Source organism: Periophthalmus magnuspinnatus, chromosome 20, assembly GCF_009829125.3.
Source record: "Periophthalmus magnuspinnatus isolate fPerMag1 chromosome 20, fPerMag1.2.pri, whole genome shotgun sequence".
Classification (NCBI taxonomy): domain Eukaryota; kingdom Metazoa; phylum Chordata; class Actinopteri; order Gobiiformes; family Gobiidae; genus Periophthalmus; species Periophthalmus magnuspinnatus.
Window position 1 is genome coordinate 10,010,384 of NC_047145.1, and position 15,184 is coordinate 10,025,567.

The following is a 15,184-nucleotide window of genomic DNA, read 5'->3' on the forward strand; positions in this document are numbered from 1 at the left end:
ATGGAGTCTGCTTTAGCTTTGTGGATCAGTGACTGCAAGAAAAAGAACATTACGAGACATTACAGCTGAGCGGCGCAAGGACGAAGAGCCGCAGTCAGAGGAACTGTGACGTATGCCCGAGTCACTATTAATCATTTCTTATGTGCCAACCTCATAGGTTGATCATTAAAATTAAGTTTGTTAGAGTATTTCTAAAAAGCTGTTTTTTTAATTTACAGTTCAGTATAGTATTTGGTTTCGTTCTATAATACTGTGCTTAATATTATTATTTTTTAATCTACCAAGGTTTGAACTTTGAGAGCGTTTAAACAAGAGAGAAATGTGAGAAAATGTTAATGCCTGTGTGAGAAAAGTGTATAAAGTGTGTGATGAGGGGTTTTACAGCCTTTAAACATATAGAATAATTGTAAAAAATAGAGCTTCCTACTTCACGGATTTCGCCTGTTGCGGGTTGTTTTTGGAACGTAACCCCACGATAAACAAGGGACCCCTGTAGTGCACCTTTAAGACATGCACTTAATCATAATGCATTTGTAATTATATAAATGCAAGGTAGATAAGTTAAATGCCATTATGGTGGAACATTTCAGGCAAAACAAACGGTGGACCCTCTTCCAGAAAAGTTATATGATGCACCTTTAATTACAATATAACACAACACACAAGTAAAAAATCCCTATAAACCTTGCAGACTACAGTTTATTTCTTAGTAACTGTCCTTTTCTTTTTTCATTGTGTTGTCTTTTATACATCTAGTGGTGCAAAATTGCAGAGTTTGTTGAGCCCTGAGGTGAGGGTCCTCTGAGACCTATTCTAACAGAGCTCACTCACCATCACACACTCTTACCTGACTGTGACATCAGAATTTTATACTATTACAACATTTTTTCAAAACACAGGTGCCATTCAGAGGTATTTGACATTGAGACCATTCATTTTGTACAGCCTGCTAACTTACTCCATAATACCGTATTCTGATAGTAATTTCCCATTCATACCGTCTATGCTACAATTGTAACGGAATAATAATGATTTTATACACGAACAGATGCATAGGCTTATTTGGATGTGTTTTGAAATTTAAAACAATATTTAAATAGGATCAACATCATAGACTGTATATATAAATGGACATCGCTAACCTGCTAGCTGCTCGTTCCAAATAGGAAGTGAGCATAGGCGCACTCCCAGTTCCATCGACCATCAGGCTCGTCATTTTGCTCTTAAAATGTTCGTATTAACCCTCTCTACATGATCTGTTATTTTTATTTTGATACTCTGTCCGTAAATCAAGAAATTAACATTAATAACAGACCAACGAGACACCGTGTTTCCCGCTAGCGTTTTATTGACAAGAAGTTTGATCGACAGCATTCATTGCTAAGCACACTCGACTCCGAATTCACCCCAATAATCGCTAGCCTCGATGAGCTTCATTTGACTGGAGCTGAACGCTATGGTTGTCAAAAATCTCAAAAAGTTTATGGAGTTTAGCGTAGTTCATGTGTTGCTTTAAAATAAGTCCAAGTAAAGATGCCGTTATAATATTGTTTAAGTGTTTGACAAAGGTGTAGAAAAACAACACTTAGTTCTTGTCAGATATTCCGATTCAGTCATGAGGAAGACCGAGGTGAGAGATGCTTCCTCCTGTCGCCATGGTGTCAAGCAGGATGCGAGTGCTCACACTTCACTTTTTAAATTATCTTTTTATAATGTCAAACTATATTAACAAAACAATCAGACCAGCCAAGCAAGAGATGTGCTAATACGCTCAAGCGAACATACCACGGTTTCAACTTCAACTTGGGGGACCATAGCCATGTTGTTTAGTCTACAAAACATAACGGGAGTTGTCTTGGTTGATTCACGCATGCATATTCCTGTCTATTTAGTTAATCTTCCTCTCCAGAGCTCCAAACGCTGAATTCTACTTTGTGGCATCAGTAGGTGGTAATACATCAAGTTCCCCTTTGTGTTTCGAAAGCTCATATACCTTCAGCAGACTCATGTTCACACTCAATGTTTTCCTGATTTTTAGTCTGCTCCTGGTTTAATATTTTTGGCCATGTTCAACTCCTGGTTTAGTCCTGGTCAACTGAAGATATGAACATTAATAAGAGGGAAATCAGTTGCTCATGATCAGAATTCCAAATATGAAACTCTGCTCCAAATTCGCCTCATAACTCCGAGCCACGATGAGCTTCATTTGACTGGACCCAAACGCTATGGGTGAAGTCGCACTCCCTTGGTCCACTTCTTTATACAGTCTATGTCAGGGGTGTCCAAACTTTTCTCATTAAGGACCACATATAAAAACACAGACGAAGCTGAGGGCCGATTGAGGGCCATAGATTCGTCGCCAGTACAGTGACTGAACAACTAGACCTTTATTCATGCTTACATCCTCAATGGGGCACGTTAAATATTTGATATGGGTTTGTTAAAGTAGATTTTCAGAAATGTACCGTAAAAAGTACTGTTTAAGGTAACATGGGACAATTCATCTGGAAGCTTGAAGGCCAAGAAAAATTGGTCTGAGGGCCGCATTTCACCCCTGGGCCACAGTTTGGGCATGCTTGGTCTATGTGAAAACCTTACTTTCTTACTGTGAGGCGGGTCGTCTCTTCACAGATCTAACCTGTAACTTGGTCTGATAGTGTTACTTGCTTATCCCCATGGAGATAGATATGTTTAATTACACTGTGGGACATTGTTGGCAAAGCAATAACATCTCCATGGAGTCAAGCAGGCAAAATGTTTCATAAACTTAGCATAAAATTGGTTTGTGGGAACATCTTTTACTTTTTAAAAATGTCTGTGTAATCCCTCAGTCGTCCAGGTATGATCCACAGCAAAAAAAACAACAAACAACAAATCTATTCTGTCAACTGGAAAAAAGTTTTAGAGTGAAGACATTTCCCTGCTCTTCCAAGCCGCTTCTTCAGTTCTGCTCAGATAAAGCTAACTCAATTTTCCCTTTTACATTTAACGCAACACGAAAACACTTATTTACTGTAAAACTCAATGAGACGTTTGATGCAATCCACTATCAGAGCTGTGATCAGAAAAGTTATTATAGTCTGAACTGACCTCGCCCGCGTTGCTAACACTGGGCCCATTCACGGGTACGGTCTGTGCAATACAAGGCGGCACTATGGAGAGGACATCAGCAGACCCACTCTTATCTCCAGACATGACCCAGGATCACGGGGGACGACAATGCGTTGTTCATGAGTAAAAAAAATAAAAATAAAATAAAGAAAGAGTGAGCTGTGGGCGTTTGAGAGTTATTGAGTTGTAAAAGATGAGATGAGTGAATGTATACTATTACGTTATTAACTTAAATTAGTTAAAATAGCGTGAACCATAAGCCAAGTTGTTCATTTTATAATTTGGTGTTTTGGTTCTCAAGACGATTATCCATTCAGCCTCATTTGGGATGTCAGTTTCAATACTAAAATCTAGTTGCAAATACTTTTTTAGCACAATGGATGAGGCACGAGTCATGGCCAGTCCTTATATACTGACAATGAGAAAAACGAGTGTCCTCTACGTGAAGGTTATAGTCGTGGTCTTGTGAATGAATAATACACTTTGAATAGAAGTTTCTTGGGCATCCTGAAGAGCGGAAGTTAAATCCAATATTTTATTTTCAGACAAATTCATTCTGGGGGCACATGGCCACATATTTGTCCAACAGGATCAGATCTGTCCACTGTCCTCTTCATCCACGCCCTATATGTTTATTTTCCCTTTTTCTTCCAACATTCTCTCTCTGTCTCTCTGTGTCTCGCTCTGTCCCTGTCTCTCTCTCTCTCTTCAAGTCTCTCTCTTCTAGTCTGTCTGTCTCTTTGTCCATCTCTGTCCGTCTCTGTATCACACTCTGTCTCTCTCCCTCTTTCTCTGTGTTTCTCCCTCTCTGTTTCTCTCCATCCCTGTCTGTCTCTTTGTCTTTCTCTCTCTCGCTCTGTGTCTGTCTGTCTGTCCCTGTCTCTCTCTTTCTCACTCTCTGTCTCACTCTGTCTCACTGTGTCGATCTCTGTTGTTTTCTCTGTGTCTCTCGCTCTGTCTCTCTGCCACCGTCTCTCTCTGTCTGCCTCTATGTCTCTCTTTCTCACTCTTTGTCTCACCGTGTCTCTCTCTCTCTGCCACTCTGTCTCACTGTCTCTCGCTCCGTTTCTGTCTGTCGGTCTCTCTCTCATGCTCTGTCACACTGTGTTGCTCTCTCTGTTTCTTTCACTCTGTCTCTCTCTCTCTGTGTCTCTCTCCCCTCTCTCAACTTCTCTCCCTCCCGTCTCGTCTCTCTCTGTCTGCCTCTATGTCTCTCTTTCTCACTCTGTCTCACTGTGTCTCTCTTTCTCACTCTCTGTCTCACTGTGTCTCTTTATCTCTGCTACTCTGTGTCACTCTCTCGCTCTGTGGCTCTGTCTCACGCTCTGTCTCACTGTGTTGCTCTCTCTCTCCCCCCCTCTCTCTTTCTCTCCCTCCCCTCTGCGTCCTCTCCTCCATTGATCCAGGTAAAGGGGGGTGATTTGTGGATGGCCCGTGCCCAGCAGCAGAGGCCCAGACGTGAATGGTAACAGGTAATGGCTCTGTGGACAGCCTGGTGAGGGGGTGCTTCTGTCAGCCACAGCGCCGATAACATTGATCGGGACATTTAGTAGATTGGCTCAATTCTTGGAAGGAAGAAATAAAATAAAACTTGATTTGAGATGCGGGAGGCTATAAAGGCATGTGAGTGAATGGGGAGCAACATGTGTTAGCTATTGTTTTTAGCTTCATTTAAACTGCTGCAAGCCTCAGAGCACCGACAGCTGGAGTCCGAGCGTAAAATGAAATAACTTCTTACCTATATATACAAGTTAAAGGCCAATATTATGGTTTCCGAGGATGTTAGTATTTAAAAATATATATATTACAGGTGAAATTGCGGTGAATTGAAATATCTTGCAGCTTTTATCACAATGAATTCTTTGTGTAAACCGTAGCTTACAAAATGCACACAGTGTACTTTTAGCATTTCAGTACCAGATCGATGATCCCTTGAGCTCGGTCTTTGTAACCCCATCATTAGTTTTTGGGGTACGTCCAAAAACATGGCACCAGTTGTAATTTCTGAGTTGCTTCCAGTTTCCTGAAGAGTGCCCCTCGAAGAGCACAGGGTCCAGGTGGCAGCAGAACGCAGCTGCAAGGAAACACTTCTGTCCTCTCTCTCATTTCTTCCCTCATTCTCTTCTCTTTTTCCTCTTTCATCTCTCACTTTTCTCCCCCTCTCTTTCCTTCTGCTCTCTCTCACGCTCTCTTTCCTCCCCCTCTCTCTTTCCTCTATCTCTCTCCCTTTCGCTTTCTTTCCTTTCTCTCATCCTCTCTTTTCTCCCCTCTTGCTCCCTCTCTTTCCTCCCTCTTCCTCTCTCTCCTCCAGCTCTCTTACTCTGCCTCTCTTTCCCCTCTCTCCCTCCCGCTCTCTCTTGTTCCCTCTCTCTTATTTTCCTCTCTCGCTCCCCCCCTTGCTCCTTCTCTCTTTCCTCCCTCTTTCTTCCTTTCCTCTCTCGCTCCCCCCCTGCTCCTTCTCTCTTTCCTCCCTCTCGCTCTTCCTCTCTTTCTCTCTCTCTTTCCTTGCAAACCAGGAAGTAAGACAGGTGCGCTATTAGCAAGCTAGCTGTTAGCATTACTGTGATAGCAACACTTTGCGGTGGCCTCTGAAAGTTGTAAAAAGCCATTAAACACTATTATAAAATATTAGAATGCTCAGAACGTGCTGTTTAGATTAATTAAACTTGAAATTGTAACCATTTCATATTAACTGACATACTCAAAATCTTAAAACGACCGCACAACTACTGTACAGTAACAACTCCATTCTACTCCTTTGGTGGCACTAAAAGCCTGCACCTCCTCCCGATAGCACCTAGCATACACGCTACTTTCTCCGCGCGCCCTGCTAGCTCCTGTGGGCCTAGCACTTCTCCAAGAGCGCTTTCAATTTGCACCTCGGCGTGACAAGCCAGCACCTCGCTGCTCTTTTCAATTAGACGAACGGAAGGTACAGCCCGGCACCATAGCAACGACCTTTCACAAAAAACCCACAGCGACGTGTAGTGGCAGGCTTCCACACACCTACATGTACAGACGGATTACGTCCATGGAATGTTTTAGCAGATTCTAAACCTACGCAGAAATTCAAGGGGGAGGTGGGGGGAAAAGTGTGGAGAAGTTCTATTTTGGGAGGGGAAAGCGGAAGTCCGACAGATTATGCTGACCACATGCTAGTGCCAAGTTGAGCTGTACAAAAATGAAACAGAAACAAAGTATAGTTTGATTGGTTTAAGCGAGAACGAAACCAGTCTGAACACTGACTAATTATAGACAGACTACATAGATGGCCGGTCATCAAAATATCATGAATCGTGATCTTAAGATATGCAACGTTAAAATGATGAAATGACAGTTCACAAAAATAATAAAATTAACAAAAAAAAAGCATGAAAAATGAAAAAAAAAAAAGTTGTAAACATACCCATATTAGTATTTGACTTGAAAGTGGATGCTTGAACTAGCTATACTTCGGGTAGCGTAGTTAGCGTAGTAAAAAGATAGAAAAGAACAATAGGAGGGCCATTAAAGGTTGAATAGAGTCTTTAAGGACTGGAGACAACAGCAACTGTTTACAGTTTCAGTGTACTTAGCTTCTCCTTTCAGATAGATATAAGTGGTATGTCTTCACTCCTACAACTTTTTGTCTGCTTAATGGATTTAATGGACTTTGTCTTTTGCTATGGATCAGACCTGGACGACTGAGGGATTACAATGATATCAGTATAAGTAGTACTTTGTAGTTTTGAAGGTATTAGCAGCCAAAGGAATTGTAGCAAGTAACTGCTGTATCCATAATCCAGTGATGTGTATCTCCAATGGAAATATACATTTTGGCATTCAACTGGAGAAAAAACAGAGCATTTATATATTTATTTAGTCGTTAGTAAATTTAGAAGCATAAATAGTAATAGCAGTAACAGCAGTACCACTTGAATAGCTTTATAGCAGCTGGATGGCTAGCATAAAGGTAGCAACACTGATTGGAACTGACTCTGCGACGGCTAATTCCGATCGGAGGGACAGTCTGTTTGACCATTTCCGTTGTAATGTAAAGTAATATCTACGAGGTTTTCGCCAAGTCACTGACAACACTTACAAATATGTGTCTTTGCGTGTTGAAGCTAATGCTAATGCTAATTACAGAGCCTCAGAAATACTTAAATTACACCATTGACTGAAATAATCGACCAAATCTTAACTGGTTCATCTTTACAGCCAATTGTGTTATCAAACGGGCATAATAGAAATCAAATACAAGTTCTAGAGTATTTTTAAGTTGCAAAATTGTGTACATACTTTATACAGCCTATTGTGGCAGTACATGTACTTTTACAAATCAAATCCTCTCTCCCATTTCCCGTAACTACCCCGAATCACGACAATACACCCCATTTACAATCAATGCTCCCAAACTACACCTGCTCGATAGCACCTGCCATTTTCCACCATTTGCGCCGCCCGTTGCCATGGTAATTACAACACCTATACTTTATACAATCGTTCCTCTCCTCACGCACAATCGGAGCGGTTTGAGAAGAAAGGCAGGAGGAGACAGCTAGCTAGGAAGCCGGCGACGCGCTCCAGTAGCTAATCAATACCGAGTGAGTTGAGATAAAACAGCGCAACAACGTGGCAGCCATTTTGCTATTTTTTAAAAAGAAATACTGGCAGGAATATGAAGTTTACTATTTCAAGGTATCGACTACCTGCCAACCACAATAACTGCACATCAGGGCCAGCTCTTAATTCTACGAGAGTAAAGCCATTTCATTTCATTTACCTCCGGGTCTGGGTCTATTTGTGGAAGAGGCAAGAAAATGGAACTAAGGAGAGCAAGGGATGGAGATAGGGTTGGCTATTTCAGTAGAAGTAGTAGTAATAGTGAAATGAATATTAATGAATACTTGCAGTAGTAGATGTGGCAGTATAGTCATCTGGAAAAGTATGAGTAGAAGATGTCGTTATACCAGCTGCTAATATTGTAATGATGACAGGAGGTAGTTCTAGTAGTAGTAGTAGTCGTAGTGGGATCAGTAGTAGTAGTAGTGGTGGTAGTAGTATTAATAGTATCTAGAAGTACTGATCTAGCAAAAATATAAGTAAACAGTGGCATGGTCATGTCAGCACATGTCATAATTGTGATAGGAGACAAAGTAGTAGTAGTAATACCCTAGAAGTAGTAGTAGTAGTAGTGAAATTAATATTAATGCATACTTGCAGTATAGAAGTAGCAGTATACCAGCTGCTAATATTATAATGATGACAGGAGGTAGTTGTAGTAGTAGTAGTGGCATCAGTAGTAGTAGTGATAGTAGTATTAATAGTATCTAGAAGTACTGATCGCGCAAAAATATAAGTAAACAGTGGCATGGTCATATCAGTATCTTATTTCTACTATAACTAGTCTACTACTACTACTACTACTACTACTACTACTACTACTACTACTACTACTACTACTACTACTACTACTACTACTACTACTACTACTACTACTACTACTACTACTACTACTACTACTACTACTACTTGAATACTAATACTACTACTGTCTCCTCCTATCGCAATTATGACTAGCTAAAAAGTATGGGTAGAAGGGGGCGTGGTTGTAACAGCAAGTACTAGTCTAGTAGTAGTAGGTCTATTTTAGTCAGAGACTATTTGTGGGAGGGGCAGGATAATGAAGGAGATGATATGTTGTTGTTGTAGTAGTAGCAGCAGTAGTATATGGTATTTGTAGGATAATAAAGCTAAGGAGAGCAGGAAAATCTAGCAAAAGTACAAGTTGAACCTCAACCAATGCACCATTAATACCACAGATGCCAATATTTCTAAAGTTAGGCTATGAAGCTAAACCAAAATTATCTTACTAACTTTTCAATTCTTTACGCCGTTTAGCAATGCTGCGAGACATATTAAACCATTTTTCTTCCCCCCCCATCTCCTGATAATTTTAAACAGCAGAATTGTGGAGGTTTAGAGAGATCAAGAGCTGTCACAGAGCACCGTGGGCTTGGGTTAATGAGGCTACGACTCGCAGGCAGCCCGAAGATAGAGAAGAAAGAACACATGACATATTTAAACCTCCGCAAGGCGCTTTAGGGGGCATGGATCTGATAACTCCAGTCCTCCTAACCTGCTCCACCCCCGCGACCCCAAAACTTTCACCATTTACAGCTTTGTAGTCTCAATAGGTGCAAACTTTTTCCTCAGATTTGCCTGACGGAAGTAAATGGGGCTCGTGGGGGAAGGAAAAGGGTTCGAGAACAGATAAACAAGTTTGAGGATGTGATGACAGTGACGATGTAGGGGACTAGTTGCAGTAGTAGTTGTTGTTGTTGCTGTACTAATAGCAGTAATAATGGCTTACACTTGTAATGTGCTTTTTCAAAGCCTCTCAAAGCTCTACACTATAGTCATTATTCATTCAGTTCCACACTTGATGATGGTAAGCTACTATTGTAGCCACAGCTGCCCTGAGGCAGATTGACGGAAGCGAGTCTGCCAATCTGCGCCATCGGCCCCTCCGACCACCACCTATCATTCGCACACACACTACTTTCATACTAGGCAATGTGGGTGAAGTGTCTTGCCTAAGGACACAACGGAGAACTTGGTCCGAGCGGGACTCAATCCTCCGACCTTCTGGTTGAGGGACCAACACTCTAACCACTGAGCCACTGTCGCACCCAGTAGTAGTACATTAGTAGTTGTAGTAGTAGTAGTAGTAGTAGTAGTAGAAGTAGTAGTAGTAGTAGCAGCAATAAATAGTACTCATGGCTTAAACAAAAGAGATTGAGAACAGCTAAACAAATTTGAGATTGTGATGACAGCGGGGAGGGAACTAGTAGTAGTAGTTGTTGTTGATGTATTAATAGTAGTAGCAGTAGTAACGGTAGCAGTAGTAGTATTACTTTAGTAATAGTAGCTAAACAAATTTGAGATCGTGATAACAGTGAGGAGGGGGACTAGTAGTAGTAGTTGGTGTAGTAATAGTAGTAGTAGAAATATTAGTAGTAGCAGTAGTAGTTGTTTGTGTAGTAATAGTAGTAGCAGCAGTAATAGTAGTAGTAGAAATATTAGTAGTAGCAGTAGTTGTTTGTGTAGTAATAGTAGTAGCAGCAGTAGTAGTACATTAGTAATACTAGTAGTACCAGCAGTAGTTGTAGTTGCAGTTGTAGCCGTAGTAGTAGTAGTACATTAGTAATACTAGTAGTACCAGCAGTAGTTGTAGTTGCAGTTGTAGCCGTAGTAGTAGTAGTACATTAGTAGTAACAGTAGTAGTAGTCATAGTAGTAGTTGTAGTAGTACCAGGAGTAAATGGTACTCATGTGGTAAACAAAAGGAATTGAGAAGAGTAAAACAAATTTGAAGATGAGATGGAAGAGTGTGGGCTAGGAGATTATTACTCACATTCAAAGTTGGGAAGTAAATTAATACATAGTAGTAGTAGTTGTTGGAGGAATAGTAGTAGCAGTAGTAGTACATTAGTAGTAACAGTAGTAGTAGTATTAAAAGGAATACATGGTGGTACGTCATCATGACATTTTGGCTTTAAACTACATTGTTTTAGTCAGAAAAAAGAAAACACTGCTCTTGCAGTACACACATGACCTCTAATTGGACATAAATGAATACATAAACAGTTTCTCTCACAAATTCCAAGTATTCAGAACACAGTACTCTGATTGAACCGGGTAACAGAATATGTTACAAAATACATTTTAGTTTGAGTATTTTGTATTCTATAACTAAATACGTTTTCAAAGTATTCTTCCCATCGCTGCATACAGTATATGGTAGTAGTAGTAGGAGAAGAACCACTGGTAGTAGTTGTCAATGTGGGTATCATTCTTTAGTTTTATAATTATTGAGTGAAGACATTTTGAAATAGTATACATTTTTTGACCCCAGAGCAGAATCATTGTTGAAACTAAGCATTTATGTCAGCACAAGGCAACAACCTCGCCAAGTACAAGTCTGAAAACACAAATCTTTTTTTGTATGTGTAATCCCTTAGTCGTCCAAGTAGGTTCTGTTGCAAAAGAAAATTGAATTCTGTCAACTGGACAGAAGTTTTGGGAGTGAAGATGTTTCCCCACGCTTCTTCAGTTCTGACAGGGTCCTGTAAGTTACTGCGTTATATCTGTCTGAAAGGGGGAGCTAACTACACTGAGAACAACACACCCTAGTAATTTACAGGAAGGAGTATCTTTTATTATTTTTATTTATTAGTCTCTCAAACTGAGCCATATTTTGCATCATTGTTCAAACCCCTGATTGGTGATCAAATGTATTATTATTATTATTATTATTATTATTATTGTTATTGTTATTGTTATTGTTATTACTTTTATTATTATACTTGGATATTGTATCAAAAATGTGTATTTAATGTCCAAATATCCATTGGATGGATAAAAATGTGCTTCTGTTGTCTGCATGTATATCTGAATGATACTGAAGTGAATAAATCCTTCAAAATAATTAAATAAAGGCCCGTGATCTCGGCTAGACAACCTATTAGCCGCTAACCTGATAGCATCACCGTTAGCCTCCCGCGCACATGTGAAAGGTCTGTCGATACCCACATGACAGGCAGGATGGAAATTGACCGTGCGAAACCGGACCGACTCGGCTGTGGCACTAATCCCCAAACGAATACCCCGCTAGGTTAGGTGAGAAGACGAGGAGACAAGGATGGAAGGGTGCTAGGTGGGGAGACAAGGATGGACATTAAGGAGGCATGCAGGGGAGATGCTAGTTTGGATTTATGTAGTGATCATAGACTGAATAACAGACAGGTGCAATTTAAAATAAAAATAAATGTAGGAAATTTGGGGTTAGCAGGTCAACCACACATGTTATTAAAGGCCTTATATTACGCAAAATTAAATTCATGTCAGAATATTGTTACCTCCTTAAAAAACATACCTGGAGTTGTGCTTTGTTTCATTCATAAATGTTTGAGTAACGCTGCATTATTCAGCTGGCTGCATCTCCCAAACTCAAAATACTCTATTCCACCTTATGATGTCATGAAGTGGTAGTTTAAGTTAACAACTACCTTTTACCTTTAGTACAGTAGAGATTGGCATTTCCAGGGCTGAAATTATCCAAATGATTCTAGTGAAGGTGCGTGGACATTCGTGCTCGGGCCCTATATAAACCCCAGCTTTATAAAGTAGCAGTTTTTACATAAATAACCACCAGATGCCCTCCCTTGTTCCACGTTCTACATTGATCCATGCTTGTAGATGTGACTCACCCATGCGTCCGGCCATGCTGCCCCGAGGAGTGGAGAGGTTGTCCAAGTCTAAGCTTTCGTACAGGGAGTGGGAGATGCGGCGCTCCTGGTTTTCCAGCAGAGACCCAGCAGACACATCAGACAGTGGAGGACTGACCGGGGCGTCCTAGCAACACAAGAAAGAGTTTTACGATGTCTAAAAACAAACTCATGACATACATATTTGAAGATGCAGTTTCTTCCTGCATTGCGGATCTTTTGATATTGTCCAAAGTAGGAACGGAGTAACTGATGTCCAAGCAGGCTTACAAGGCTTTTCTGCTCCATCAGTGTGACTAAACCCTGCAGACGTCCAGCTCTATGGATTTAACATGAGCCGATAAACAGGCCTGTCTCCTGCTATAAGCTATACTGAACGAGCCACAGCTATAGCAATGTGACTGTAAGCATGTGTCAGCTCATCAATACGACAGTGATTTAAGATTAAACAGGAGGTAGCACATTTCTATGGGGGTATTCATTGCTAAAACATAGCATATTTAGATAACCATGTTAGCTTTTATTGTTTTGAAAATGCTAACAATGTATTCAACACATCTAAACTATCTTCAGGCATGTTTTTGATGCAAAGGACGAAAATATATTCCCTCTTAAAATCAATTTTCTTGAGCGTTGCAAAAATGAGACATAAGTTGAATGTTTAAAATATCGTCTTTGCAAAGGTGCAATTACAAGGTTACTTTTGGGTAGTTCTGAGCTATTCAGGTGTAAAATTATGACCAATCAAATAAAATAAAAGCTACCAAACTCTGCAAAATCTGGATAAGTGTGGATAAGGTATTTAGGAACAAGAATACACCACTAACCCAGTTTAGACAAAAACATCAGTTCTAAGGGGGGTGATCTATAAATAGTTTATTTCAGGGTTTTTTTTTTTTTTTTTTTTTTGTTTGTTTGTTTTTTAATGGCAAACTGTTTTTGAAGATGAAGGAAGAGATAAGTGCACTAACAGTTAATTAATCAATACTTATATAAAACAGAGATAAACAGGTTTTTAAAAAGAGGAGGAGGAGTAAGGGATCGATGTAACTCAAAGGGTAAGTAACAAAAAAACAAAAAAAAAAATGACCATGTTTTGTATTTGATAAAATTGCTTTCTTATGTTATGAGATGTATCCACGGCCAAGTTTAATGTTTTGTTTTTGGGTTTTTTTGCCATGCAATAATTAAAAATGTAGTAATTTAGTCATATTCACAAATCTTTTTTGTGTAAAATAAATAAATAAATAAATACAATAAAATAAAAATCATAATAATAAAAAATAAAAAAAATCGGAAGAAGCAGACTGTATATGGAATGGTATACACAGAGGTATTAACTAAAGGTCGTGTTAAAAAAAAAAGAATGATGAAAAAACAACAAAAACATGCTATTCACCTTATTCCATCCAATCCACTTTTGCCAAAAAATGCTATTAATCTGCTCTTTCTTTGTGGTGGCACTTCTGCCTAAGTGGGAATCCCATTCATTTCAAAAGAGAATTTGAGAAAAGTTTTGCCACTATAATCTGATATGAAGTTGATTGATTTGTATATAATGTTTTGTGTTCATGTGCAACAAGTCAACACTGCACCGATTCTCAGGGAGGCATGAAAACTGCTTTGGAGACCCTATACAGTTCATTTGCTGTCGAGATCAGCAGCCCCACGCAAAATAATACAACCAGAATGACGAACACGATGCCAACGGCAATTTTTGGAATAAGGTGAATATATGGATATGTAAGGAGGGTGAAGTATCTTGCCCAAGGACACAAAGGCAAACAGTGGGTGAAGGTAAGAACTAAAACATGAAGAAAAAAAATGTATAAATGAAATGAAAAGTGTTATGGTTTTTTTTTTTTGGCCAAGAACACAAGTATATACTGCAGGAATTAAACCACACAATGTTATACTTATGTAACATAACAGCACCAGCCACATCCATCTACCATTCGGAGACAGAAGCAAGTAAAAAAAAAAAAACTTTACAAAGAGACAGCAGCTTTAACCTTACTCCTTATTTCCCACAGTGCTTTGCGGCCGCCTCTGGGCAGCCATGGGAACACACCGAGGAAGAAGCATCTGATCCAGACCTATTACACATCTCTCCCTCACAGCCAGACCTGCTCTCCTTCCTCTCAACCCTTTTCTCTCCTCTCTCTCCCCCATCTTCCCTGCTCTCTTTCTGTCTCTTCTCTTCCCTTCTTTTCTACTCCCCTTTCTCCTCTTCGCTCCTCTCTCTCCCATCATTCTTGTCCATCTTCCCTCCCCCCTCTCTCTCCGCTCTCCCCCTTTCTCCGCTTTCCTCTTCTCCTATTTTCTTTCCTCTCTGTCCTCTTCCCTTCTCTATCTCGATCCTCTATCTCCTCTCCTCTCATTATCTCTTCTCTCTCCCCTTTCTTTCCTCCTTTCCCATCTTGTCTCCTCTTCCTTTCCTTATCTCCATCCTCTTTCTCCCCTCCTCTCCTCTCTCCCTCCTGTTACATCATCTTTCTATCCTCCTCTCTCTCTTCCTTTCCCTCTCTCCATCCTCTCTCTCTCTCCTCTCCTCTCCCTTCTCCACACCTCCAGCTGACTTAAACCAGGAGAGACCCGGGCTAATATTGATCACAGCAGTTAGCTGGCTGGAGGCCCGGAGGTAAGGGGAGCGGTGGAGATCAGGTAAGGCAAGCAGCCGGAACACAATAGAGACTGTGTGTAAACAAAGCAATAGGAAAGACAAGAAAAGGCCGCCCTGCCAAGTCTGGATTCCGTGGGAGTTTTGCAAATGTTTCATTCAGGAACCTGCTTAGTTTAGTT

The 15,184-nt window shown here is 40.3% G+C and overlaps 1 protein-coding gene across 1 annotated transcript in view; it reads right to left on the bottom strand.

The window, feature by feature from the left end:
* The window catches only part of LOC117388682 (partitioning defective 3 homolog), a 513,479-nt gene that overhangs the window by 250,669 nt on the left and 247,626 nt on the right, over window positions 1-15,184 (bottom strand). The window contains exon 15 of the mRNA XM_033986268.2: window positions 12,365-12,509. Within this exon, the coding sequence (XP_033842159.2) occupies window positions 12,365-12,509 (145 nt within the window). The remainder of the gene's footprint in view (window positions 1-12,364; window positions 12,510-15,184) is intronic.